This window comes from Xenopus laevis, chromosome 2L (genome assembly GCF_017654675.1).
Source record: "Xenopus laevis strain J_2021 chromosome 2L, Xenopus_laevis_v10.1, whole genome shotgun sequence".
In the NCBI taxonomy this organism is placed as follows: domain Eukaryota; kingdom Metazoa; phylum Chordata; class Amphibia; order Anura; family Pipidae; genus Xenopus; species Xenopus laevis.
In genome coordinates, this window is record NC_054373.1 from 152,231,476 (window position 1) to 152,259,365 (window position 27,890).

Consider the following 27,890-nt stretch of genomic DNA (forward strand, 5'->3'; position numbering starts at 1 on the left):
CTTATTCTGAATTTAGGGAGCCGTACGTGACAAGTGCCTTGGAAAATCAGAGAATTTCTCGCATACCCTTAGATGTACAAGCAGATTTTCACTTAGATAACCTTCTTCTGACATTTTGGAATAAGTTCCAGGATATGATTCTAGAATAATTAAGTGGACACAAACCTAGAGCTTAGAGCTTTACTGTGCAAGCTGTGCAAGCAAGTGTTGAGATGTATCTGCCCATTGACCTTAATTTGCTTATATGAACCAGTAAGACAGGCATGTAGCATCAGACTTTATTTTGATTTCAAAGGGCTAGCACCAATAGTTGAAAGTTCAAAGTGGCTTTTTTGTAATAACGTGGCAATAACCATGTTCTCACCAGCTATGTGGTCCTAATTAACGTTGGACAGTTAAAGGGTGTCCTTAGCCCTAGAAGTTAAGTAAGCTCTTGTTTCCTGGGTTGAAGTATAACCCCTAGTTGTCTATAATTTGGCCATTAAGCTGAGAACACTTGCTTAGGGCCAATTTTGCCAGTCCCCTTAGCTGAGCAGACAGGAAGTGTTTGCAGTGGAACCTAGACAGGCCAGGTCTAAATAGTGATAGGCTACTCACATTAATAGATCACTCTTAGGATAAAGCCTAAAATCTGGGAGTGCCTCTGTCAAGCTGTTGCGTCTCTCTCTTACTCTGTTGGGATATACAGTATACTGAGCATTGGTGCTGTGAGTAAATTTCTATCCACAAATGTTCTATGTTCCTGTTTTATCTTGATAAATTGCTATGTGAATTTTGTTATCAATAAATGAGTTCTGTGGTTAAGTTATAAGAACCACTGGTACCCATTTATTGTGTACTGTAAGATAATTGTAGTTCAACAACAACCTGTTGCAAGGACTCACTCTTGAGTGTAAAGAGTGTCATCCAGAACACTTATATGATAAAGCTCCTAGCTCTGGAAAATGGTGCTGCTCCAATTTACAGCCTTACATATACAACATAAATCAGAGATGTTGCTGCCAGAGGAATGGCATGTTTAGTAAGGTAAACCAATACTGTATATGGCCCAGTGTAGACATTGACTGGCCCAACAGTACTAGTTTGCATAAGAATTTTGACTGTATTCTGAGTGCACCTGGTCTAGCTACCCATAGCAACCAGACAGAAAATGTTGCTGTGGTGTAGTAGCCCTTGTGCAAATTTTGTGACTCATAACGCATCACTCTCTTTCTCGGTTAATTCAGATATGGATATAATTTGTGCCTACAGACACTTTTTTTCTTTGCTCTGTTCATTACCCAACCTGTTTAAAGGGACTATGTATACAGTACCTACAATGTAAATATGCCTTTGCTAAACACAATATACAGGACCTACATTGAAAATATATACTTATCATCATTATTATAATTTCAAATAAATCAATTTTTTTTTTTTGCTGTAGTAAAGCACTAATGGAGAAGTATTTTGTCTTTCCATGAACCACCCCCTCCCTCTCTAAACAGGGTAATTTCTTTAAATGTAGATAATGAGCTCTGTGTAAACAAACCCTTCCTTTCTCTGAACCACAGCCTTTGTTAGGGTTTGAGATAAGGAACAACTCAATATATATAGAAGACTTATCTGTAATTTGTTTTACTACCTACGTTTCTGCAAACAGTGATTTGGCAGAACCAGGACATACTACAGGACATTGGTGCTTATTCATTGTATCTTGCTAGTAAGTGTATGGGTATATTTTACTGATTTTTCCTTTGTTAATACTTTACTTGCAGATTGGAGGTGAGCAGTTGGAATCACTCTCCCCAAATAAAGGTATGCTACTTGTAAAAACGGAGCAAGGGGGGATATGTTAGAACTATATAAATAAAGTATAATAATAATAGTGCTGCCATTCATCAAGCCACATACTGCATGCCACTAGGAATGTTACTATGCCTTCTTTAGACCCCACAGGCATACACCCTAACACCTTATATTAACATACAGTATGTCTCAAGTATCAGCACAAGATATAGTCTCCTTAGTGTCTGGCACCAATACATATTCTGGTTTCATAGTCCGTTTGCTATTTTTCTATGACACTACATTTGTTTTACCAGATCAACAGCTATGGGAACCTTTTTTCCAATATGGAGGAGGATGCATCCAGTAACACATATACTATTCAAGCCAGTGACAAAGGTAGGGCAAAAACGAATCTCATTGTTTGAGAGCAAACTACAGTATTTTGTTTCAGCTTTAAAGGAAAGCATTGTTCTTCAGAGCACTTTTGCAATTTGCATTACTTTTCAAGTTTTCAAGATATTAACTGTTTTACACTGTTAATGTAACAGAACTGAAATATCAGGGTAAACAGTTCATAGACTGAGAAGTAGGTTGTGCAGTTGGTTACGTTGCTTTATACTATCAGTGTAAAACCTGAAAAAGGCCTTATTTTTTATTTTAAAGGAATTCAGTCATGCATTTTGTGGTAAAGTTTTTATTACTAAATTACACTGTTAACAGTGCACATAATTCATACTACCATTTAAAATGTTATTCTTGAACCAATACATTTATATTTTTTAGTTGTAGTATTGTTTTTAGAATGAGCCAGCACTTTAGATAGGCTATTGTTTCGTCTACTTAATGTAACTGGAGGAGTCATGGCCAGACTTGGATTTTATTATTGATTGATATCCTCATGTCTACCAATAGCTGGGGCATGGGAGCATTTTTATAAATGCAGGGAACTGTTATCTTCTTACCTTCCTATTGTTCTGTTAATGGGCTGCTGGGGGAAGGCAGTGTTGGACTGAGGCATTGGGGCCCACCAGGGCTGCGATACCAAGGGCCCTCCCTGCAACCAACAGGGCTCCTTCCCAACACCCACCTCTGCTTGCACCACATTGCGTTAACGTTGTGTCATGTACCACCACCCACCGGGTTTTTTCCCTGTGACCCACCAGCCTAGTCCAATCATGGGGGAAAGGAGGGATTGATATCACTCTAACTTGCTGTGCAGCACTAAAGAGTGGCTGAAGATTAATAGAGCACATGGCTGAGGGCAAGTGGGAAACTAAGAACATGTTAGGGTTGCCACCTGTCCAGTTTTGACCCAGACAACCTGGTTTTTGGTGAAGTGAAGTCTTGCTCAGAGTTCCAAAAGGAGAAAGGTGGCAATCCTGGTCTATTAAATAATCTTGCTCTTTTTAAAAATAGATGTCAATGCAGGATTCTGCTGGAGGAGCGCTATTAACTGATGCATTTTGTAAAAAAACATGTTTTCCCGAGACACAATCCCTTTTAGAGCAATGATATGGAATTGTTTTGCATTGATACTTATTAGCTCGCCTGTAATTAGAGTTGATTTAAAAAGACAAAATGAATACTCAGTACAATTATTTTGCCATCAGCATGGATCTATGCTTGGTTAAGTACCATCAGTTATAAGGAATGGTCTGAATATTACAGTATAACAAATAGAAGTGCTTATGTTATTTATTAGTATTTATGCAAGGCTGGTTATTAGATGCTTCTTGTTCCAGTGCCTTATGATATTTACCGACTGGACCACTCATGTATCACCACAATGCTGCCTGTGAATGCCTCTGTGCAAGAGGTGATATCGTCATTAGCATCAAAGAATGGATATAACAGAGATCAGATTGTAGTCAAAGTAAACTCAAGCGGAGGTAAGTATGGAGATGTTCTGTTTGAGGCTGGATTACATTATCAGTGCCCTGGTTGGGTTACTTGGAGTGAGATTCAACTGATGAAACCAACAAGGCTAAAGGTCCCCATAGACGCAAAGATTTTTCTTTGGCGAACGACCGATTTTAGTGAAATCCGACCAATCTGTCAAATTATAGTGAAGTTAGTGGGAATCGAACGACTCCCATCTTACGATTTTTCGTCGACATCTGTGAATTGATCGACCAGGCTAAAACGTTTTTATCTGTCCCAGTGCAATCTATCTATGTTTGCAGGGCTAAGCAGGCAGCTACCCTCAGTTTTCCTGGCAGTATAGCCTATATCGTCTGAAATGGTATTTTTACTTGATGGAAAAATCGTACATTTAAATGATCGTTTTGAGATAATCGTGGTCTCACGATAACTAAAAGATCTTTTAAAAATCTTTACATCTATGGGCAGCTTAAGACAGCTTTCATTTTGCCATAGCATAGTGGAGAAATCACGTTCCATGTTTCAATATCAAACTAATTCTAATTAATGTGAGGCTATTCAGCAGATAGAAGAATACACAGAGCTATCTTGGAATTGCCAGAGCTGGCCTGTAGCACTTGATTGCTCTTCTAGCACACATACACTTAACTGCTATTCTAGCACACATACATGGAAAATGAAAGCTCTTGAAAACATTTTGATTAGCACAACTTCAAGTTAACCTGTAAGAGACTAGTATTATCTTTTGTTAGTCCTGTGACAGTAACTTATTTCTTTTCAGTACCTCTGAATGACTAGGACCCACTTACCAATGTCAAAATTATGGGACCTGGTAAAGACATAGAGCAAGTGTAATCTCTGTATCTGTCTGTTCTTCTTTCTCTGGCAGAGAGGGTCTGTCTGAAACAGGAGGAGACTGGTGTATTCACTTCTTTGGGGCTCAATGAAAGGCTTTTCATCTGCTATACTCATGAACTGAACACTGTGGTGAGTGACTTATCAAAATTTTGCCACTGGGCAATCAAACATAAAAAAATCTGCTGCAATTAAACAATTAAAGTGCCACTAGCACTGATAAATAAAAATGCATTGTATGTATTTACATGACACACACACCGGGGCCTGTTCATGAACTGTAAACCATGATTTACTACAGAAACCAGTGTAAAAACTGCATTGCATCCCTGAAATCATTCATTAAAAAGTGGCATTTTTTTTACGTAACATGAACACAGTGATTTCCATCTTCGTAGACCTGGAATAACCCACCCAAGTCAACGGAAAGAAATTCAGGTGGTAAGAAAATTTAGGCAAACGCCACAGCATTTTTGAAGTAACACTGCTGTCTATTTACAACTGCTTTATAAATATGCCTAATTTTATGTAGCAGTAGGTGGCATATTGTATGCCATTTTTGTACACAGCTTTATAAATAGGCCCTTTTGCTTGCATCACTTTTTTTATTCAAACATACATTTAAAAAAAAAAAAAATGTGTGACAGATCTACATTTTGGGGCAGATTATCAGCTTTATAAAATGCATTTTTTCACCCTTTGTTACCTGGGGAAAACACTATATTGCTTATTTCAATTTTCAAGCATTTTCCATAAATAGCAACAGTTTTTTATTGTGTAAAAGAACTTAATGGATGAGCAAAAGTTGCCTAGATGAATCTGTTGTGAACATTTTTCAAGCAAAGGACCACTATTTTATTTTCAGCTCAATTCACAAAGAAATTTGAAACAAGCTTGCAATCGTTTGACCTATGGAATATATATATATATATATATATATATATATATATATATATATATATATATATATATCCAACCAGATCGCACTCCGAAGTTTAAAACATAGCATTTATTAGCTTGTTAAAATGTAACAAAAATGTAGCGTCATTTGTAGCATAACACTTATCTGTCGGAAGTCCAGTAGTAACGCTAAATTCATCCACACTCACGCGACGTTTCAGGAAACATCAATTCCCTTTCTCAAGCGTTTGTATCGTGTAGTAGCGTGTAGGACTCCATTGCACAAACAGATTGCTTCCTTGTCAGGCGGAGCATACGTGGTCAGTAACTGTGATGACGCGTCCTCATAATAGGGACGATCTGCACGTCAGTGGCCACATCTCTCCACCCTCCCGTTGCTATCCAGAGTCCATAGTTACAACCCAGAAAAAATATCGATAGCAGCAGATTACATGGACATTTTTCACTATATCCTGACCAGTTTGAATTACTTAAATACATTGAACTATTGATAAGACAGATAAGTGATATGCTACAAATGACACTACATTTTTGTTACATTCTAACAAGCTAATAAATGCTATGTTTTAAACTACGGAGTGCGATCTGGTTGGATAGATATAGTACGAAGAGCGGAATTACTCACCGCCATTCAGATCAGCACCCTATATATACACACAACATACTCCCAGTGTGCAAATGAATGCATATAATCACAGAATGTACTTTTCTTACAGACCCCCCTTCCTGAACAACTGGGACCAAACACCAGCAGCTTTGATATTCTGGAACTGATCAGCTCCAAGGACCTGGCACATCAGATGACAGATAATGATTGGAACCTGTTTACGAGCATTCACCAGGTACATTCGAGGATTTTGAGACCTGACTTAGACTCCGAAAATGCAGGTTTTCTGCATAATGTATCAGTACAGTAACAGGTGGCTCATTAACTGCATATGTGATTCTGATGCATCCGCCTGACTGATACAACTGCGCCTCTGTGTGGTTATTCAGAAAACATGCACTGCTAGGATTGGGGGATCATTCTGTAAAGGTAAAATCAGCTATAACTGGCAAGTAAGCAATGCCTCCAAATTGTCATTTATCATTACAACTGGTAGAATATTGTCTTGGATTAATTAAACCATTACTGTTCTTTTACTCCGCTAGAAAAGCCCTGCAGCCAGGTGCAATTCTATTCTGTCCATGGCAGCAGACCCAATGCAATGCAGTGCAGAGGGTGCAATTTTCTAGCAATTCCATTTTATGGAAGTAAAAAAGGTTTCAACATATTAAAGCAATATTTTATGCTATGTGGGGCTGTATATATTTCAACACCATACATTTTTCATTAAGTGTTAAGTAGCTGAATAAACATTCAACATGTGGGTTTAGCATGAATCTGGTTTTAAAGGGGAAGATCTGGCAATTCTCCAAACTGCATATATTCTAACAATCCCTTATATGAAGAATGGATTGTGCAGGAGTATGTAACGGTAGAATCCCTTATCCATATCTCAGGTGGAATTGATCTATCACACCTTTGGGAAGCAGAGGTTCCGTAATGAGACTACTGCTAACCTTGAGAGGTTCATGAGGCGCTTCAATGAAGTACAGTTCTGGGTGGCTACTGAGGTGTGTCTGTGCCAGGAGGAAGAGCGGAGAGCACAACTTCTGAAAAAGTTCATCAAACTGGCGGCCTAGTAAGTAACTGTGCCATGTAAATCAGTTTACTAAGGACTCTCTCACACCAGAAGGCTCATATTTAAAAATGCATCAGTTTTTCCCAAAGGTTCCACCATTACTTTGGCCACACACTGAATTATGTCCAGCACAATGGAGTTCAGCAAACCAAAACAGGCGCTAATTGCTTTGCATGATTCTGTGTATAGTGTACAGTTTGCAGCTAGCATTTGTGTAATATAGATGGCATCACTTCCAGTCAGTAGAGTCTATTCATGTAACTATCACCACGTCCAGGCTGTGGTAATTCCAGGGTTGTGTCAGTGACCATTCTTGGGCAGAATATTGGGCTGGTTAGGTGCTGTGGTGTCACAACTACTTGAAAGTGGAGGGGGCGCTTACAGCCACAGGTAGGAATAATGATAATGACTGAGGTTAATGTGCTTAAGGTGCACGGTACCTTGCAAAATTTTGCAAATGACTTCATGCAAATGCTAAGAATGGGGGGGGGGGCATTGTATGGAAAAAAAACCAGGTTTTACACTTTATCATGCCAAGGCTTTGATTTATATTATACTTGTTAATAAAGTGCAGTAGTCATTGAATTCATATATTTCTCCCAGTGTTCAGATACAGGTATGGGATGCGTTATCCGGAAACCTATTATCCAGAGAGCTCCGAATTATGGAAAGGCTGTCTCCAATAGACTCTATTTTATTCAAATAATCCAAATTTTTAAAAATGATTTCCTTTTTCTCTGTAATAATAAAACAGACAGTACCTTGTACTTGGAATAAAACAGTACCTTGTGCTTAGATTGCCAATCTAAGATATAATTAATCCTTATTGGAGGCAAAACAATCCTACTGTGTTTAATACATGTTTATTAGTAGACTTAAGGTATTAAGATCCAAATTACTGAAAGAGACATTATCCTGAAAACCACAGGTTCAAAGCATTCTGTATAACAGGTCCCATACCTGTACTTTAATATGCACTTTGGTACTGATGTTTGCGTAAAGTTTCTAGCTGTTTCTGTTAATTTTACATTTTAGCTTTCATAGGATTTCTGGGAGTTTTGGTTTAGCAGCAGCTGAAACATCAGTTTTTGTCATAATTATCGTATAATCTTACTCAGTGAACTGGCATATTTATGTCTGTCATTCTGATCCAGCCTCAAGGAACAGAAAAATCTGAACTCCTTCTATGCGGTGATGTTCGGTCTCAGTAACACAGCCGTCAGCCGCTTATCTAGAACTTGGCAAGTAAGTAGTCACAAAATTCTATGTATTTTCCATATCACTGTAACATTTTATTTACTCTACTCATCAACATTTTTTAAAACACACAAATGTGCTTGATGTGACTACTCTTAATACTAAACACCTATAACCCCGAATATATATGTTTATTAGAAATGAAGCCATTAGGTGAGAGATTTGTGACTTCATTGATCTTTTTTTATACTTGTAGAAACTGCCAAACAAAATAAGAAAACTCTATTCAATATTTGAGAGGCTCATGGTAAGTACATTTGGAATCTTTATTTATACCCCATAACATTTAGTAAATACGTAATTATTATTCTTCAGATGCCAGCCGATTCAGATGGGTTAGAACTTGAAACATAAGCAGCCAATCACTTTATTTAAATATGCACACCTTATAGATGCTTGGTCTCTAGTGGTTACATACGTAGTAACATATTCATTGCTTTGTTTCTCTTCATATAATACATATAGGAATAGATTTGTGACTTTGTTGCAGCTCAGCATGGATATATTTAATTAAATAATATTAATAAATTAATTTTAATTAAATAAATAATATTTTGTCTTTCATAGGACCCCTCATGGAACCACCGATCTTACAGACTTGCTGTAGCAAAACTAAGTGCCCCCCTGATCCCATTTCTCCCACTCATCCTTAAAGGTAAAACATGTTGTATAACTCTCTATAGTAGGCATATTCACAGATGTTGGACTGCAACTCAGCTGCAATTGCCAGCATTGACTGGCAGATGAACAATATGTAAGGCTCTTATATTGGTGCTAGGCGTATATATGTATATTTTTTATTTATAGTGCACACAGTAGAACAATACATTAATAGAACAAACAGGGGTCAATATAGTGATAAAGTAACAGATAGATACATAATATAATTATATCCAACTGTAAGTGCAGAGTACAGACAAGAACAGGGATGCCCCTTCCCAGTAGAGCTTACAATCTAAGTTTGGTAGCTGCAGTTGACACTTCTTCTCAAGTGCAGTTGGATGTTGCCCCAGCCTTTATCAAAGGCAGAGACATTAGTTTTTTGTGTGTAATAAATAAATTTTCATTATCTTAAGCCCTGCGAGAGCAACTTCTGTAATGATATATATATATTTCTCCGTGCTTTACATTGTGTTTAAACTGTATTGGTAATGTGCAAAGCAGGACAGATAAGAATATTAGTGTAATATAGGAGGGGAGTTCAATCTTAAATGAAATGATTGTTACCTTTTTACGGTTGTTTACCTAATTGCATGTGTGGCTGACTGTGATACACACACCCTACTCCAGGTTTAAGTGGTAAGTAGTACCAGTCCTCCAGCATTACCCTTAAGCAGCACAACTTTAATTTTTAATTTAATTGGCAAGAATGTATTCTAGGAGACTAAAGTAAAGTGGAAGGATATAAGCTTCAAAGGGTTAAAGGCATAAGCTTATAAAGGGATTAAAATTCAGCTCTTGAATCCACATGTGGTCAATAGTTTTTGAACAAGTAAAGCCCTAACCCTAAATAGGCACTGGCAAATACTGAAGAGGAACAAGGGAATCAGGCTTAAATAGAAGGAACGTGCCTTTCTCAAATCCTTAACTGACGGCCATTAAAAATGCTCAATACAAAATTAAAATGCCCAGTTGTCCTTTAAAGTTGTACTTTTTCTCTAGCAGTGAGCAGCATTGAACTTTGTATGTTGTTTCTTGGAAATTTCTAATGTTCTTCACAAATGAGGCATGTTTTATATTCATTGAAAATGATTGTTTTACAGACCTCACTTTCTTACATGAAGGAAATAGAAGCATGTTGGACAACCTTGTCAATTTTGAGAAAATGGTTAGTAACATAATAAAAAATTCTTACACTCATTTTCTTTTTGTTTATCAGTCCAGTATCCCCGTAATGTGAAAATATTTTCTTAGGCTGATAACACATGCAGCAGTTTCTCTACCAAACCTCAAGTTTTAGATTCAGCCGCCTTTCAGACCATATTTGTGTTCATTATCAGGACTGGAATCTACCTGTCCTTGCACTACTGTTCAGCCCAGAAATGCTCAAGTGTACAATTTGTCTAAAGCTGGCCACAGACGCAAAGATCCAATGGTACGAATCAATGTACGATCGGACTTCCCCATCTCCCGACCTGCCACTAACCGTTCCGATCAAATAAAGTAGTAAAAGAACAGATCAGCCGATGTTCTGCCCCTGACAGCAATCGTACGAAAGTTATGTCCGACCAAAGCTAGTGACAGTCTACCACTGAAAATCGTACGATCGGCAATACATGCAGAGATATTATCGGCAGCCGAAATCTTTTAACCTGTCCGATCGACCAAATGACCGTTCTCGCCGTACGAAAAATGTCGGGACTCTCCACACACGGTCCGAAAATCGTACCAATCAAGCATTCGTACGATCAGATCTTTGCGTCTATGGCCAGCTTAAGGGTTTTTTTTTTTTTGGAGAAAATGCATTTTGGAGAAAATGCATTGTGTGTACCTTTTGCTGCACACTTTTGATGGTCCCAGCTGCCACCTGTTTTTTTCTGTAAGTCTAGGCAGGGTAGGTGATGTGGGGAAGAGTGGATATCAGGGGGTTGGATGGGTTTGTGATGGCAGGAGTTCAGGCTATGACACGGTGATCGGTGATTGACTGACCACCACGTCATCATACCTCCCAACCGTCCCGTTTTCATTGGGACAGTCCCACTTTTTTTACAGCTCAACTCGCAGTCCCTCGTTTGTACTGGAAAGTCCCTACTTTCTTTGCACTAAACACCCAGAAAAAGAAGTTTCTAACTTAATTGGCTTTTAGCAGAGAGCCCAGAACAGCTAACAGGTGCATATAAGATACTTTGTAACAATTTTGAGATAAGCAAATAAGTAATTGTAACATTTTAGATAAGGAGGTCCCTTGGGAAAAGTTAGACTCACAGCTTAAAGGGCAATTTACCTCCATTAGCAAAAATGTAACAACTGAAAAAAAACAGACTTTTTTTTTGTCCTTTTTATTTCCAAAATGTTGGGTGGTATGCGTCATTCATGGAGCGGACTCTTCTGATTTGGAGAACTGGACAGGCAATTTTTGCCCTGGGCAGCCCTTGAGAAAACTGGGCTATCCAGGTCCAAACTGGAGAGGTGCCTACATCCGCCAGTCTTAAATAGTAGCTGGGTGATTAGATTTGTGGGGTGGGGATAAAACACATTTGAGGTGAAAAGTGATCAGGTTGTAGGCAGTTTTTCGGAGAATGTTGCTTTATTATGAGGCACTAGCTATGGGGTTAATTCTGGGCAATCCAGAGGCAAATTGGGGGTGGAAGAAAGGGTATTACAATTACCAGCCAACAGTAAATTTGTAATAAAGGCCCTGTCCTCAGCTGGTGAATTACAGGCAGGGCAGTAACTCTATTCATGTGTCCAATAGCCACCCATCCGATATGTGTGTAAAGAGCCATTCAATACCTGTTTGTCTCCCCTTACCTAGTTAAACTATTTAGTTAGCCAATCTGCTATACGTGGATTTAAGATGAATAAAATTAGGGATATGACAAGAATTTTGGTAAAAATATCAAAACTAAAGGATATCGCATACAAAATATCTGCTCTTCGATGTCAATAGCTTTCAGTGGAAAGTGTTGTAAACAGTGACCAGTAATTTATAACTTCCTAAGGATTTGCACATTCGGGGGCCAAAGGCAATGTTCAGTTCTTCCCAAAATGATTTAGTCTCATATGTTATTGGCAAAAGAACTCTAATAATTAAACAAACATTGACATTCATATGGGTAACTGTACTTATGTGTTTTTTCTCCTTAGCGCATGATTGCAAAGACAGTGCAGATGTTCCACAGCTGCCGCAGCCAGGCTTATAGTGAGTCCATTTATCTTAACTTAAACATTAAAGGTCCCTACTCTAAAAAGGTTGCCTTACTCTGCCCTGAATGTATCAGAATAAAGGGGCTTATTTTATTGTGTGCACAGAGCTTTTTTTGTCTTTCACAGGTTTTTATATGTAGGTGTTGGAGTTACTGCTTGCCATGGTATTTTTTTTTCATAGGCACAGATAGAAATATGGATTCCAGGCAGGTTGCTGCCTTACTGAATTCTTTGGAGAATGCTTCTGCTGGCATAATTATAGGATAAGTAAACCTTAAAAATAAGTGAATGTAAAATTAATGAGGGTGCTATTCTAAGCACATTTGCAATGTACATTTATTTTTATTTTAATTCCAAAATATTTAAGGATACATATACTGTTAACATGAATGAATTTTGTTATAACAGCTCCACCTGCTGGCTATTTTACGACCAGTCGGACCACCAAGTAGTCAAGGAAGTTATCTGGAAAAAGAAAGAGGGCTGCTCAGTTGTTCTTCTGGTTGGGAAAGATTTGAGAAAGATTTCTATTTTTTTCCTAACCAGAAGAACATCAGAAAAGCCTGACAACTTCTTGACAACTTGTATCCTTTATTTATTTCTTTTTAATTTCAAGATAATAATGAATGTACATTGCAAAAGTGCTTAGAATAGCACCCTCATCAATTTTACATTAACTTATTTTTAAGGTTTACTTATATTTTAAAGGGGTTGTTCGCCTTTAAGATATTCTGAGAAAATTTGCAATTTATATAATTTTTTATTATTTGAGGTTTTTGAGTTATTAAGCTTTTATTTAGCAGCTCGCAGTTTGCAGTTTCAGTAATCGGGTTGTTAGGGTCTAAATTACCCTAGCAACCATGCATTGATTTGAATAAGACACTAGAATATGAATAGGAAAGGTTCAATGTAGACAGGAACAGCACCTTCTTAATGTAATAAAAGGCCTTTATTTAGACATGGCACAGACCAATAGTAGCTACTATGCTACTATTGCTCTGTGCCATGTCTAAATAAAGGCCTTTTATTACATTAAGAAGGTGCTGTTCCTGTCTACATTGAATCTTCTATGGTGTGGGGTGGCCACCATTGAACGTGCACCAGAAACAGTGGAGGAGTTGTGTGCTGACACAGAATCACTATATGAATAGGAAAGGGCCTGAATAGAAAGATGAGTAATAAAAAGTAACAATAACATTACATTTGTAGCCTTACAGAGCATTTTATTTTTAGATGGAGTCAGTGACCCCCACTTGAAAGCTCGAAAGTCAGAATAAAAAAGGCAAATAAAAAAAACACATAATGAAGACCAATTGAAATGTTGCTTAGAACGGTCCATTCTATAACATAACACATGTTAACTTAAAGGTTTAAACAAATCATATGGCAGCTTAGAGTTGAGCAGTGAGGTTTTTTATTTTTGTCAAGTTCTGTGATTAGTGATGGGCAAATCTGTGGTGTTTACCGAAATTCCCGAAACGACGAAACATTCGAAGTCAATGGGCGTAAACATTTTTTTGACACACGCCAATTTTGTTGCGAGCGACAATTTTTATACACGGGACTATTTGGTCCAACTGCATGCAAAGTCAGTGGGTGTCCGAATAATTTTGACGCGAGACAATTTTTATGCGCCCATCAATTTTGATGCGCAAATTAATTTTTTTAACGCAAATTGTTGCCACAATTTTGCAAATTAAGTCGCCTGCGGCGAAATGCAGAAATTCGCAAATTTGTGTCTGGCAAATTTATTCGCCCATCACGATTAGTGATGGCAAATTCTGTTAATTATCTTAGCCCAGTTTTAGCTAAGGACAGTTTATAACGATGTATTGCTTTCTCCCAGTTCCTCTGTCACCTTTGAGAACCCGACCTGTACACATCCTTGAGGATCCTAGTGCTGCCCGGATATCTACATGTAAGAGCAACGTGTTCCTAACTGCTTTTGTCACAACATTTCATGAAATGGGAGATTTTTATCAGATTTTGTAGACTTTTTCTAGCTCCTCCAGTAAAAAAAAAAAGTGAAGCTGTCCCCAAAAGGGGAAATCCTATATTATTTCAAGTCCATGAAGCAACATGTAGTAGTAGTAGTATTAATAGTAGAGCAAAAAATAAAAAAAAACTATTTTCTTGTCATCTCCAGGGATGTCCTTGTGACTCCTGGAACGATCTATTAGTGAATAGGACAGCAGAGAATTTATTGAAGGGTCTTCTATTATATTTATATAGTGTGGTAATCCCCATCTGTAAGTACCTCTTCTCCATTGTAACCAATACCTTGTTAGCCAGCCTTTCTTCATATCCGAGACCTTCCCTGCCCTTTTTGAACTTAATCACCCTTCTCATGTTATATCCACATATACCTGTACATATGAAGATGCTTGTACACTGCACCATTCAGTTACTGCCGCCCCTAAACTCATATCATTAGTTGCAGATTAATTAGCATAAGCAAATTTAGGGAGGCCACTAATAATCTGATCAGTTTAAGGCATAAAACAAATGTATCTGTGCTGTATGGTCACTCTGTTTTGTTTTGCATTTAATAGGCAATATATAATATCTTTTATAACATGCTTTTCTTGGTTTTTACAGGTTCAGAACACTCTATGACGCTAAGAAGCCCAGCTACAACATGGGCTTATATTCAGCATATGAAAGTGATTGATAATCAGAAGAAACTGATGGAATTGTCCCGTAGCCTGGAGCCTGCATCTTCTGCATGATCATTATTTAAGAGAAAGACAGATTTGAAATAAGATAAACTGCAACCCAGTCCCTGTATCAGGGTAAAGATTAGCAGGACACCATTGTATTGGCACTCCAGCTCTTGGATTGTAATATCTCCATTTTTCCCAGCAGTATTTTTTATGTTTTTTCTCTGACATTGGAGATGTTTATTCTAAGGAATACAGACTGCCAAGAAACCATCAACATCAGACAACGAATTAACTGAAATGTTTGTTGCTGCTTAAAGCACCTCCAGATAGAACCTGAGCTACGTCTTCCATTTCATTAACCGTGTTCTATGGTGGGACAATGAATATTGCCCAAATCTACATGAAGTAATCCAGATCTTTCAGGGAGGACTTTGCTAAGGAACAAACAACCTAAACAGTGATACAGTTGAAGAGCTACAGAACAGCCAAGGAATGTGCCCTGATTTTAAAAACATAAGAAAATGATACCCCCACTTGGTTGGACAAAAACTTGATAAACAAGAATTACCCTTTACCCTAATTAACTGTTATGTAGACTGTAAATATTTTGTCAACAGAAGGTATATATTTTTTTTAAAAATAGCCAGTAACCATGAACTTCACATTAACCAGGAAGACATTTGGGCTCATGCAGAAGATGTAATCAACCTGGATATAGCCATTATTTAGTATGCATACTCTAAAATATAAGAATGCTTCCTCCAGACTTTGTGCAGCAGTATCACCTACCAGCAGGGATACTTGAAAGGTTCTCGATCAGCTAAAGTTCCTAAAGCTATAGTAAACCTTTAAGGGCCGAAAAAGACCTAGTGCTGGTCAATGGGAGGTGGAAGGAGGTAGTTTTAGGTGATTTTCAGCAAGCTGAAAAGGCCCTTTTGTAGCATCAGCCTAAAAAAATATTTATTTCAACCAACTGAACTGAAAAGAGTGTTGTAAGGTGAACAACCGATTTAAGAGTGATGGATGATAGGGAGATTTGTCACCTGCACTAAAATAGCATGACTGCAGGCAACAAGTTTCCCAAAAATGCTTCTCCACCTGCTATAATAGAAAATCACTGTTGGTAAAACCTATGAGATAAGTCGCCCCAAGTCAACTCCCGCCGACTTCGGAACAATGAATCGATGCGTAGGTGTTACCATTTGTGTTTTCAGTTAAAGCTGGCAGAGAAGCATTTTCGGGATGTTTGTTGTCTCCAGTCGTGCATTTTTTATTGCAGGCATACAAATCTCACTGTCAGCCATGGCCCTAAAACTACGTTGAACAGATATAATCCTCATTTCCCAATAGGATTTACATGCCGTACCTGTAGTTCTTCGTAAAGTGCCAACTTTGGTTCAGCATTCAGAACAAACCCAAAATGCTAATTCCTTGGAATCGATAGTATAAACTTAGATCCATAATGATGAACAATTTCTTGCCTTGGTGCAGTGATTTACAGATGATTACATTTTGGGGAATTTTGCTCAAATGTGAATATCTGCATTAGGGAGTAGATTTGGTTTCTAATCTTTTGCTTTGGGATTCCACATTCATCAGAATCCAAAAAGTGTGCATTCTTTACATTCCTGTGCTGTACCAATCCTAGATACTGGGCCAGAATTAAACTTGATTAGAACATTTTCTCTCATGTAAACAGTTCTTTAGTCTGTGCAATACAATGCACATATGCTTAAAATGAATAATCTACTGAAAAAAAACAGTGCAGCTTTAACTATAGGTCTGAGGCACTATTCCCCATTAAAGCCTTACCTGCATGATATAACTCATCTGCCTCCTAGAAACTAGGGATACACCGAATCCAGGATTCAGCCTTTTTCAGCAACGATTTGGATTCAGCCCGAATCCTTGTCGAATCTGAGTCCTACTTTGCATATGCAAATGAGGACCAGGAAGGGAAATCACTTTCACTGTCACAAAACAAGGAAGTAAAAAATGTTATTCTACTTTTTCCCTTCCCTAATTTGCATATGCAAATTATGAATCGTTCGGTATTTGGCCGAATCCCAAATAGTGGATTCAGTCCATCCCTACTAAAAACAGCAATGATGTTCCTTTCCGCTGCTTGGTGTTTCTTTTACTGCTCATACTTTTTAAATGATAGGGTATCGAGATGCCAGTTGTTACATGTGTCAAGGTGTAGAACTATAGATTTTTGGAAACTTTTCTACAGCAGCAACAGTTATGCCTACTTGTTTGTTTTTATGCATTTCTGTAAGTGTAAAATATGTTTGATACTCTCACTCAGTTTAATGCATTATTGGGCTTTATATAGAACTGATGGAGTACTAAATGCTACTCTGTAGCATTCGGCTAATACCATGAGAAAGTTGCACATGCAACGCTGGAAAGTGACGTGCCAGCCAGTCCATTCCCTTCATATAATGGAATTCACCGAAATACTGGAAATCTACTGGGATTTCTACAGTCTCCACCATGACAGGTGTGGGAAACAAACAAAATGCGAGATATGTCAGTTAAAAATTTATTTATAAACAACATACAAAGCATACTAGACAAGTATTTGTAAAACATTTAAGTGCGTTGGTTAAAGCAATTTCTTTGAACCAAACTGTTTAATAATACAAAATCATAATAATGGAATACTTCACTGAATGCCAATACTATAAGGATGGTTGTGTGTTATATTTAGTCCTATACCAGTGAGGATTCTGTTAAAGCTTTGACCATTTGTTTATTGGTGAACTATTCAATGGGTCAACATGTACGTCTTGTTATCTTTGGGTTTAATCCACCGATGTTAAGGATACCTTGCCTATACACCCTGTCACTGGACAAACTGATAGTTTTATTGTATACAGAGCACAGGTCGTGGATTGTACAAATATATAAAATACTCAGAATGGTTGAAGGTGGCCTGTAAAAAATCCCATACCTCAAATATAAATAAATATTCAAATAAAATTCATGCAGAAGCATTTTTATAGGTACTCCAAACTTAGTTGATTCCAATTAAGGGTCGGTCTTCCCTCTTTTGCCACGGACTTTTGCCGCTGTATTCCCAGTTGAGCTTCCTAGCAGCTTCTTGATGAGAAATGTGAACTTCTTTGTCTCCTAGAGGATCATTGATATGTATATTTACTTCTCTATTGTCATCTTGTGGTTTTTGCCTCACTGTACAGCTAGCCACTCTGCCTGAACTTTTAAACAGTCCATCACGTTCCTGCTTCACTGGTATTTCAATGATATCCACCCCAGAATCCAAGCTTGTCACGTTATTTATGTCTACCTTCTCAACTTGAAATCCTCCGGAAAAAGGTCTATTTGAAAAAGACACAAACCAAGCCATCGGTTGAATAGGAAAAGGTTTTCGTAGCTGAAGAAAGTCTTGCTTCTTAGAGTCATCAGACCCATTCCTTTCTAAAGTGCCTGGCACAGAAAAGGATTCTTTGTGTCCTGCAGGATGACTAACATTGGAGAGCCCAAGGGTATCCCATGTAAACTGCTGGTTAGCAGAATTGTCACACAGAAGTGTACTGCGGTCCAAGTCTTTGGGGAGACTAAGTGCCCTAAACTGACCAGTACATGATGAGGAGGTTTCCTTGACTGGTGACTCCAGGGGAATCATTAAAGTTTCTGGGTCTAGTCCACTTTTTAAAGAAGAACTTCTTCTTTTGGTCTTGAGGAGAAACAAGGAGTTATCTAGTAAGCTACTAAGCACTGATGCTCCTGATGACATGGCACAGTGAAAAACTGGTGATCGTTGGGTGGCCTCCCTTTTTTCTCCTGCTGTAGGGTCTGAAATGTTCAAACAAAAGTCTTCATTCACAGCCAGTGATTGGCCATCTAGGGACAAAATGGAGGACATGGGGGAGGGTTTTTGACAGCTGTGGTCCACCATATGAGGAAAGGATTTTTCCTGGCCATGACAAATGAGAGGCGTTGGGTCTGTCACGTGCAAGGTAAAACTTGTCATGGAAGTTGCTTGATCTCTGACAAGTCTTTGGGGTTTCTTTAGTTTGTTTCTAAAGCATTTCCTCCTGTCAATATAAAGTGGATGGATGGAGTTAAAAGATGAATTAGTAAACAGTAAAGATTACTGGAATCTCAGGTATATGAATAACAAAATAAGCAAAGAGGCAAAAGCAGAGAGTAAAATAGATGGATAAACGTAGAGAATGCACTGGAAGAGAGAGTGGCCACAGTGGATTTATATCAAGTAAACAACAGAGAGAAACTAGTAACAGTGATGGAACTTTTTAGAGAAGCACACATTTAGGGATGTGCCCACACTGGAGCATAGTGTGCCTTGTACTTCTTACAGCTACAATGAAATGCTTCTGTATGGATTGCAAAGGCAATGCAGAGTCAAAAATAGGGTCTTTGGAAACTAAGCATGGTAACTTAAATGATGCAGTATAGAAAGGGGGCAATTGTTGAGAAGCTGTATATACACTGTAGATCTGTGAACGTTACTGGCGTAGTCTGCATTTTAGGCTTAGTGACACTTTATCAAAATAACCTGAAGGTAATCAAGGTTAGATTCTATATCCTAACAAGACACAAGTGATATTGTCTTTAACGGAGAACTAAAACTTAACTAAAGAAGTAGCTAGAAATATTGTACATTGTGTTTTGGGCTTCTGTACCAGCCCAAGGAAACCACAACCATTTAGCAGTAAAGATCTGTGTTTCCAAAGATACCCCAGTAGCTCCCCATCTTCTTTTCTGTTGATTCACTGCACATGCTCTGTGCTGCTGTCTTTTACTGAGCTTAGGGACCCACTCACAATATACAGTACACATAGAATATAAATGTCACAATATAAGGCTGATTAGTAATTAATACAGATAATTACTAAATGGCAGCACAGAAACCAGTGCAATTAGCATCAGTATTTAATCAGTCCTGTAGCATCAACTTATATTACAGACAAACCTCATTTCCTTCAATTTGTGACGACCGCTAAACTTAGCTTCTCAACAGCTGCTCAGAGCCCACTGAGCATGTGAGTGTCACAGATACTTTCCAAGATGGTGACCCCCTGTGACAAGTTTGAAGTCCTGGATCATTGCTGCTATTGACAAGCTGAAACTTTAAAATTTAGGCTGGTGCAATAAGTTCAGTGTATAAAACATTGCATTTTTAGGGTTTAGTTCTCCTTTAACATTACCTCCAGTAGCAGACGAGCAGGGTAGACAATGCCCCGAGCAGCAGAAGTATGAAGATAAGAATGGCCAGGAGATATTGAGTGTGATGACCTGGATCCATAGTGAAACTGCTGCAAGATAAAAACAAAATAATTTTATTATCCATCTGCACCTAGTGAGTAGCGAGTCAAGTCAGTTCTAGATGGACGAAAACAAATTAATAGGAATATTTAAATCCATAATTGCCAGGCTGCTGAGATTCATTCAATTTTCAAGAGCTTGGTAAAATAATTTCAGTTGTGTCCAGGTTAATATACTTCATGGCTAATGTAATCTAGCATGTATGTGTGGCCTTGGATTGTGTGTGAGCACAGTGAACTTTATGGCCCCTAGTATTTAACATGGCAGCTTTTCTATTTTGCAATATCCAATGGCACATTAGTAGTGAGGTCTATTTTTATTAAAATAAAAATAAAAATCTGTTTGCTCTTTTGAGAAATGGATTTCAGTGCAGAATTCTGCTGGAGTAGCACTATTAACTGATGCATTTTGAAAAAAAAACATTTTCCGATGACAGCATCCCTAGTGGTTGAAGTATGGTGCATTTGTAGATTTACCACCAAATAGCTACACAAGTTCATTATTCTCAATGGCTCTGTATCCTCCAGAACCAACACCAAAACTGAATGCAGAAAGAATGCTGCCTTGATGTCTTTCTGTATCAGTTGAATGATAGAAGGCATAAAGCTTGCACTCCTTGCACATGCTGTTTGTAACTATTGGTAATAGACACTATATTGGATTGTAGGGAAGAGATTATGGGTTCACAACCTTCAGCAGCATACCTTTGGGGACCGTATATAAACGTATGTGTTCTAGCTAACTTTTCTTGGATCAGTTATATTTTACAGGTGTACAGATAGTGAGGAAGCTAGTATTTTTTTTTTATTTTTTATTCTGGGACAACAGCACTTATTGGTCATCTGTAATTAGATAATGGCATGGGTTACTTTTCCACAATGCAATTTACACCTTGGTAATGTCTGTGCATTTTTTTTTTTTAAAATATTCATCAACTTCAATATAGAGATTAAAATCCAGACTAGTAAATAGCAGTGCATCAGTTTGGATTAATAACAATGTTTCACAGGTTTTCAGTACATTACTCTTGCTTTGTAAATAACCCCCCACTAATATATCTATATACGAATACAAACCTGCAAAGAAAGCGTGTTCTCTGTATATAATAACTTATACACCAGCAATGTCTGTACAATACAAGCCCGGGGAAGTTCAAATAATTGAATAGGGCACCATTCTGTTGTAGAGCAATTACATTTCAGATGTGTCATTAAGGGCTCTTACTCACTGGCGTTCTGACCTGCGCTCCCCTGCGTTCCGTTTTTTGGCATTCAGCCGCAGGGGAGCGCAGGAATAGACGCATGTCATTATTTCAAATGGGGCTGTACTCACTCAGGCGCATGTAGGCACCGAACGCAGGTTGAGACGCAACATGCTGCATTTTTCCTGCGTTCGGCGCCTACACGCGCCTGAGTGAGTACAGCCCCATTTGAAATAATGACATGCGTCTATTCCTGCGCTCCCCGGCGGCTGAACGCCAAAAAACGGATTGCAGGGGAGCGCAGGTCAGAACGCCAGTGAGTAAGAGCCCTTAAGCAACACATTATGCACCACAAACCTGAATTTCCTTAAAAGCAATCAAACTGTTTTGGGTTAAATAATAAATATACTGGAGCCAGAAAATTGCAATTTCTAACAAAGCTTTTTTTTATTTACCTTTTCCAGTAGTCGGATCGATAAATTCCAGTAAACCCCAGCTAATGCTAGTTTAGAGTATATCTCAGTTTTATATGTTACAAGGTGATGATGAGCCTGAAAGAAGTTCTCCCCATAAGGTCTAAGGTGAAGATATGCCTTGAATGCAGATTGCTATTGCCTGTTGAGCAGCAGCTGCAAGACTTGTAATTAGCTCCTCCCTATGTTGCATTTTTTTTTTCAGATTCTCCCATGTGAACACAGGTGAAATACTCAGCAGCCCACCAGCTCACCTGTAAGGGCTCTTACACACGACCGTTTTTACCTGCGCTCCCCTGCATTTCGCTTTCTTCCGTTCAGCCGCAGGGGAACGCAGGAGTAGCGCAATGCAGGGGAGCGCAGGTAAATCTGCCGTGTGTAAGAGCCCTAACTGCATCCCAAAGTTGCTCCCAGTCTGGGGCTGTGTCAAGACTTATAGCATTTAATAGCCCATGTGCTTTAACTTTTAGTATGATGTAGAGAGTGATATTCTAAGATAATTTGCAATCTGGTTGCTAGGGTCCAAATTACCCTAGCAACCCTGCATTGTTTTGAATGAGAGACTTGAATATGTATAGGGGAGGGTGTCAATAGATATATGAATAATAAATAGTAGCAATAACAAGATTTGTAGCCTTACAGAGCATTTGTTTTTTAAATGGGGTCAGTGACCCCCATTTGAAATTCTGAAAGAGTCAGAAGAAGAAGGTAAATAATTAAAAAAAACTATAAAATAATAAATAATGGAGACCGATTGAAAAGTTGCTCAGAATTAGCCGTTTTATAACATACCAAAAGATAACTTAAAGGTGAACCACCCCTTTAAAACTAAACAAATAAATAGGATAAGGATTTCGTATGTGTTCAGTTTTAAAGCAAACACATCCCTAGGGATGAACAGCAGTCCTGCAGAAATAAACTAGGGATATTCTCTATCAAGTGGGCTATAGGACTTAGGGCTCTTACACACGGCCGTTCCGACCTGCGCTCCCCTGCGTTCCGTTTTTTGGCGTTCAGCCGCAGGGGAGCGCAGGAATAGACGCAAGTAATGATTTGAAATGGGGCTGTACTCACGAAGGCGCGTGTAGGCGCCGAACGCACGAAAAATGCAGCATGTTGCGTCTGAACCTGCGTTCGGCGCCTACACGCGCCTTCGTGAGTACAGCCCCATTTCAAATCATTACTTGCGTCTATTCCTGCGCTCCCCTGCGGCTGAACGCCAAAAAACGGAACGCAGGGGAGCGCAGGTCGGAACGGCCGTGTGTAAGAGCCCTTAGATGGTTGCTCAGATTGGCACAGTGGATTGCAAATAATGTTGTGGCATATAAATCAATGGATGAAAAAGCCTCCAGATGCTGTTAACCGATGCCACCTTATTTAAATTAGGCAATGGCCGACTGATGGTTCTGAAAGTGGAACCTCTATATTGGAGGAGGGGGATTATGGAGCACACCTCAAAAGAAAACAATCAGTCCAACTTTAAACCACAGTTTCAAGTACCCAGGCAATGTTTGGTCTTATTGGAAGAATCAGAGTAACAATTCAATAGTGATCTATCAGTGAGGGGTTCAAACTATTATGCTGATTCAAGAAATCAACCAAGCCTTTTGGGGTCTTATGTTGCACAGTTAGTATGTGGTGGTATATAGAGTTTATACATGTGAGTGTACTGATGGGTCTGTATAAGTATGTGTATAGATGAGCAGTGGGGTTCATTTTGAGCGGTTGAACTTAATTGACTTTGTCTTTTTTCAACCCGAATTAACTATGTAACCCGCAGTGCCAAAATGCATGTTTCCCATCATTCAACTCTGGTTCAGTTTCAGTATCAAGCTGGAGACGTATGAAAAGTTAATGTTGGATGGATGCTTAATGCTTTCAACATTCAATATTGATTTCTGTGCATCTGTTTGGCATATGGCTGAACTAATCAGTCATATGTCCTGTGTATTTAATACACAATAAGGTAACCCAAGTGTTGGGACTCCCTCAAGGTTGGTCCATGGTCCACAAGGCATGTTACTTGCTTGGTGAGTGATATGCAACTTTAATGTACTTACCTAAGATTGTTTAGTGCTGTGGTGTGTTCCATTATGCTCTGTCATACAGGACCATATACAATGACTGTTTTTTTCCCTACAACTGAATATTCACAAAAATCCATATCTATCCATGCAAGACAATAAAGTAGCCCACCACCTTCTACCTGGCACATTACCATACATTGAAAAATGACACAAGCCCATTGAGTTCAACATTTTTATGGTAAGCGAATCCTGCCTAACTGCTAGATGATCTAGATCAAAAGTCCCCAACCTTTTTTACCGGTGAGCAGGGTCGGACTGGGGGGCTTGGGGCACACCGGGGCTACTGCCCCAGGGTCTTTGTGCGCATGGGCAGGTCTTCTATTCTACCACAACCCCCAACAAAGTGGTGTTGCGCCGCCCCACTAAGTAGCTTATCTGGGCCGGCGGGGCCCACAAGAGCCCGGGGCCCACCGAGTTTTTTCACGGTCCGACAATGCCCGTGAGCCTCATTTAGAAAATAAGGGCCGTGATTGGCTATTTGGAAGCCCCTATGTGGACTGGCAGCCTACATGAGGCTCTGTTTGGCAGTATACTTGTTTTTATGGAACCAAAACTTGCCTCCAAACCAGGAATTCAAAAATAAGCACCTGCTTTGAGGCCACTGGAATCAACATCCAGAGGGTTGGTGAGTAACATGTTGCACACAAGCCACTGGTTGGGGAGCCCTGTTCTAGATGAATGCAAAAAAATCTGAAGCTTCTGGAAGAAAATACTCCAAGATGGCAGTTGGACCAGTCAGGCAATGGGAGGGAACATATATATAAAAACATATATATTTCGTTTATCTGTCTATCTAGAACCAAAATGGGCATGTATACATGTAATACATGTATGAGACCTGTTATTCAGATTGCTTGGGACCTAGGGTTTTCTGGATAAGGGATCTTTCTATAATTTAAACCTTCATTACTTGAGTCTGCTAGGAAAATCATGTAAACATTAAATAAACCCAATAGGCTGGTTTTGCTTCCACGAAGAATTAATTATATCTTCGTTTGGATCAAGTACAACATACTGTTTTATTATTTCAGAGGAAAAGGAAATCATTTTTAAAAAACAGAACTATTTAATTAAAATGGAGTCTACAGGAGAAGGCCTTCCCATAATTCAGAGCTTTCTGGATTATGGGTTTGCATATAACGAATCCCATACCTGTATATTGTACCGTACACAATAGGCCATATTGTAGTATCTGCCTGTAGTTTCTGCCTATAGAGATGAATTTCCCTTCAAGTTAAACACGGTTGCTCCTTTTGAAGTGGATCAAGATCAGTAGTTAATTTACAGCATTATACAGTATTAATTTTTCTTAGAGGTCCCACGTGGTTTTGTCTCACAAAATACAGGTGCAAAGTCTTTTAAAAAGAAAATTATATATATATATATATATATATATATATATATATATATATATATATATATATATATATACACACAGACTCAGGGTATTACTTACATTTCAAATGCAGATGTCTTAATTGTTGTTGCTGATCCTTCATGAAGTCAGTACCTAGATCGGGTGAATAGTTCTGCTCATCGGGATGTAACTCCTTGTCTTTCCATTAGGCTCACACAATAGAGACACAAACTCTTCTGGAAGTGTTCTGTTTTTGTGCATCAAGGAACTGGATCCTTCTGCAAACAGGACAGTAAAAGTAGGTAACAGAAGGTCTACAAGTGAAGTGGCGTGTGCTCATTTAGCCCCACAGGAACTGAGGAATATGGGAGTAGGGACCATTAGCCCTAGGGGCTTCCCAATGCTCCAGATGGTCCATTGTAAGATCAGGTTTCCCTTCTTCTGCCCGTATAAGATTGTTAAAAACGGCCTGATTTTAAGCCACATGAATTAATGGTTTGTACATGATTCTCAGCACAGACTGCAAAGTATAATAATTAAGTGCTAGGTAAACTGATACCAGCCCAAAACGAATAGCTTGAGTTATAGACTACGCACTAGCACTAGAGCTCATATTGTACCATCCGCAATAGTTGAGCAGGTCACAGCTCAACATTCTCAACAATTCAAAATTATACTGGATGTGTATTGTGTGTATCACACAATTCCAGTCTTCAGTCCACACTGCACTTCTGCCCACGTTTATAATTGGGTGCATGTCATGTAGCCTGTTCACAAGGGCTGCATCAAGATACACATATTTTGTGCTGTCTACTGGAAGAAAATATTTGTATATTTTGTAATCCAGATGTGATCAAGGTATGTGATCCAATATACGGAAACCCATTATCCAGAAAGCTCTAAATTACGGTAAGGTCATCTCCTACAGACTTCATTTTATTTTAATAATCCTAATTTTTAAAAATGATTTTCTTTTTCTCTATAGTAATAGAACATTACCTTGTACTTGATACCAACAAATGTTTAATAAATCCTTATTGGAAGCAAAATCAGCCCATTGAGTTTATTTAAAGGGGGGGTTCAGCTTTAAGGTAACTTTTATTATGTTATAGAACGGCCAATTCTTTTTATTACTGATCCTTCTATTCAGGCCTCTCCTATTCATATTCCAGTCTCTTATTCAAATCAATGCAAGGTTGCTAGGGTAATTTGGACCCTAGTTACCTGATGCAAATTGAAGAGCTGCTGATTAAAAAGCTAAATAACTCAAAAACCTTCAATAATAAAAAATGAAAACCAGTTGCAAATTTTTTTTAGAATATCACTCTCTACATCATACTAAAAGTTATCTCAAAGGTGAACAACCCCCTTTAATGTTTATATGACTTTCTAGTAGACTTAAGATCCGAATTACAGAATAATCCATTATCTGGAAAACCCCAGGTCCCGAGCATTCTGGATAACAGGTCCCATACCTGTAATACTTGTACTTGATCCCAATTAAGATATAATTAATCCTTATTAGAAGCAGAACAATCATATTGGGCTCGATGTTCCCAATGAAAGGCAGAAGCTTAAACTTCTATTTAATATGTGATATGCTGAGACAATTTGCAATTAGTTTTAATTGTTTCTTATTTGTGTTTTTTGAGTTAGGGCTCTTACACATGAGCGTTTTTACCTGCGCTCCCCTGCGTTCCGTTTTTCGGCGTTCAGCCGCAGGGGAGAGCAGGAATAGACGCATTTCATTATTTCAAATGGGGCTGTACTCACACAGGCGCATGTAGGCGCTGAATGCAGGTTGAGACGCAACATGCTGCATTTTTCCTGCGTTCGGCTCCTACACGCGCCTGAGTGAGTACAGCCCCATTTGAAATAATGAAATGCGTCTATTCCTGCGCTCCCCTGCGGCTGAACGCCGAAAAACGGAACGCAGGGGAGCGCAGGTAAAAACGCTCATGTGTAAGAGCCCTTAGGGCTCTTACTGACGAGTGGTTGTAGCTGCGATCCCCTGCGTTCCGTTTTTCTACGTTCAGCCGCAGGGGAGCGCAGGAATAGACTCATTACGTTTGTTCCAATGGGGCTGTACTCACACAGGCGCGTTTAGGAGCCGAACGCAGGAAAAATGCAGCATGTTGCGTCTCAGCCTGCGTTCACGCGCCTGTGTGAGTACAGCCCCATTGAAAAAAACATAATGCATCTATTCCTGCGCTCCCCTGCGGCTGAACGCAGAAAAACGGAACACAGGGGAGCGCAGCTACAACCGCTCGTCAGTAAGAGCCCTTATTTAGCTTTTTATTCAGAAGCTCTCCAGTTTGCAATTTCAGCAATCTTGTTGCTGGGGTCCAAATTCCTGTAGCAACCATGCATCGATTTAAATAAGAGACTGGAATATGAATAGGAGAGGGCCTGACTAAACAGATGAGTAATTAAAAGTAGCAATAACAATAAATTTGTATTCTTACAGAGCATTTGTTTTTTACATGGGACCCAATTTGAAAGCTGGAAAGAGTCAGAAAAAAGCAAATAAATACAAATATAAAATAATAATAATTAAATG

General features: G+C 38.8%; 2 protein-coding genes across 3 annotated transcripts in view; one reads left to right on the forward strand and one right to left on the reverse strand.

Annotated features, from left to right (window-relative positions):
- rapgef3.L (Rap guanine nucleotide exchange factor 3 L homeolog) overlaps positions 1 to 15,531 on the forward strand; it is a 59,693-nt gene extending 44,162 nt beyond the window's left edge. Inside the window, exons 15-27 of the mRNA XM_018247533.2 lie at positions 1,758 to 1,797; positions 2,085 to 2,166; positions 3,513 to 3,659; positions 4,541 to 4,638; positions 6,144 to 6,269; positions 6,931 to 7,112; positions 8,267 to 8,357; positions 8,566 to 8,616; positions 8,937 to 9,024; positions 10,133 to 10,197; positions 12,177 to 12,231; positions 14,083 to 14,154; positions 14,835 to 15,531. Of these exons, the coding sequence (XP_018103022.1) occupies positions 1,758 to 1,797; positions 2,085 to 2,166; positions 3,513 to 3,659; positions 4,541 to 4,638; positions 6,144 to 6,269; positions 6,931 to 7,112; positions 8,267 to 8,357; positions 8,566 to 8,616; positions 8,937 to 9,024; positions 10,133 to 10,197; positions 12,177 to 12,231; positions 14,083 to 14,154; positions 14,835 to 14,965 (1,228 nt within the window). The 3' untranslated portion in view covers positions 14,966 to 15,531. The remainder of the gene's footprint in view (positions 1 to 1,757; positions 1,798 to 2,084; positions 2,167 to 3,512; positions 3,660 to 4,540; positions 4,639 to 6,143; positions 6,270 to 6,930; positions 7,113 to 8,266; positions 8,358 to 8,565; positions 8,617 to 8,936; positions 9,025 to 10,132; positions 10,198 to 12,176; positions 12,232 to 14,082; positions 14,155 to 14,834) is intronic.
- A 1,899-nt stretch (positions 15,532 to 17,430) lies between these two features.
- LOC108708627 lies at positions 17,431 to 22,076 on the reverse strand. 2 transcript variants are annotated; one of them, XM_041582574.1, is made up of 3 exons: positions 21,869 to 22,076; positions 20,095 to 20,199; positions 17,431 to 18,960 (listed from the first exon to the last, which is right to left on the reverse strand). In XM_041582574.1, exons 2-3 carry the CDS (start codon positions 20,190 to 20,192, stop codon positions 17,919 to 17,921), a joined length of 1,140 nt encoding a protein of 379 aa, XP_041438508.1. In that variant the 5' UTR covers positions 20,193 to 20,199; positions 21,869 to 22,076; the 3' UTR covers positions 17,431 to 17,918. The 2 variants fall into 2 exon arrangements, with proteins under 2 accessions (XP_041438508.1, XP_041438507.1); XM_041582573.1 differs by having other exon boundaries at positions 20,095 to 20,202; positions 21,869 to 22,073.
- Positions 22,077 to 27,890: the final 5,814 nt, after the last annotated feature.

What these genes read in the sequence shown, in the direction of transcription:
- LOC108708627 (XM_041582574.1), bottom strand. Translation starts at nt 20,192, where the DNA reads ATGGATCCAGGTCATCACACTCAATATCTCCTGGCCATTCTTATCTTC. An exon ending in CTGCTCGTCTGCTACTGGAG is followed by an intron (nt 18,961 to 20,094) that starts GTAATGTTAAAG and finishes TTATATTGACAG; the next exon opens with GAGGAAATGCTTTAGAAACA.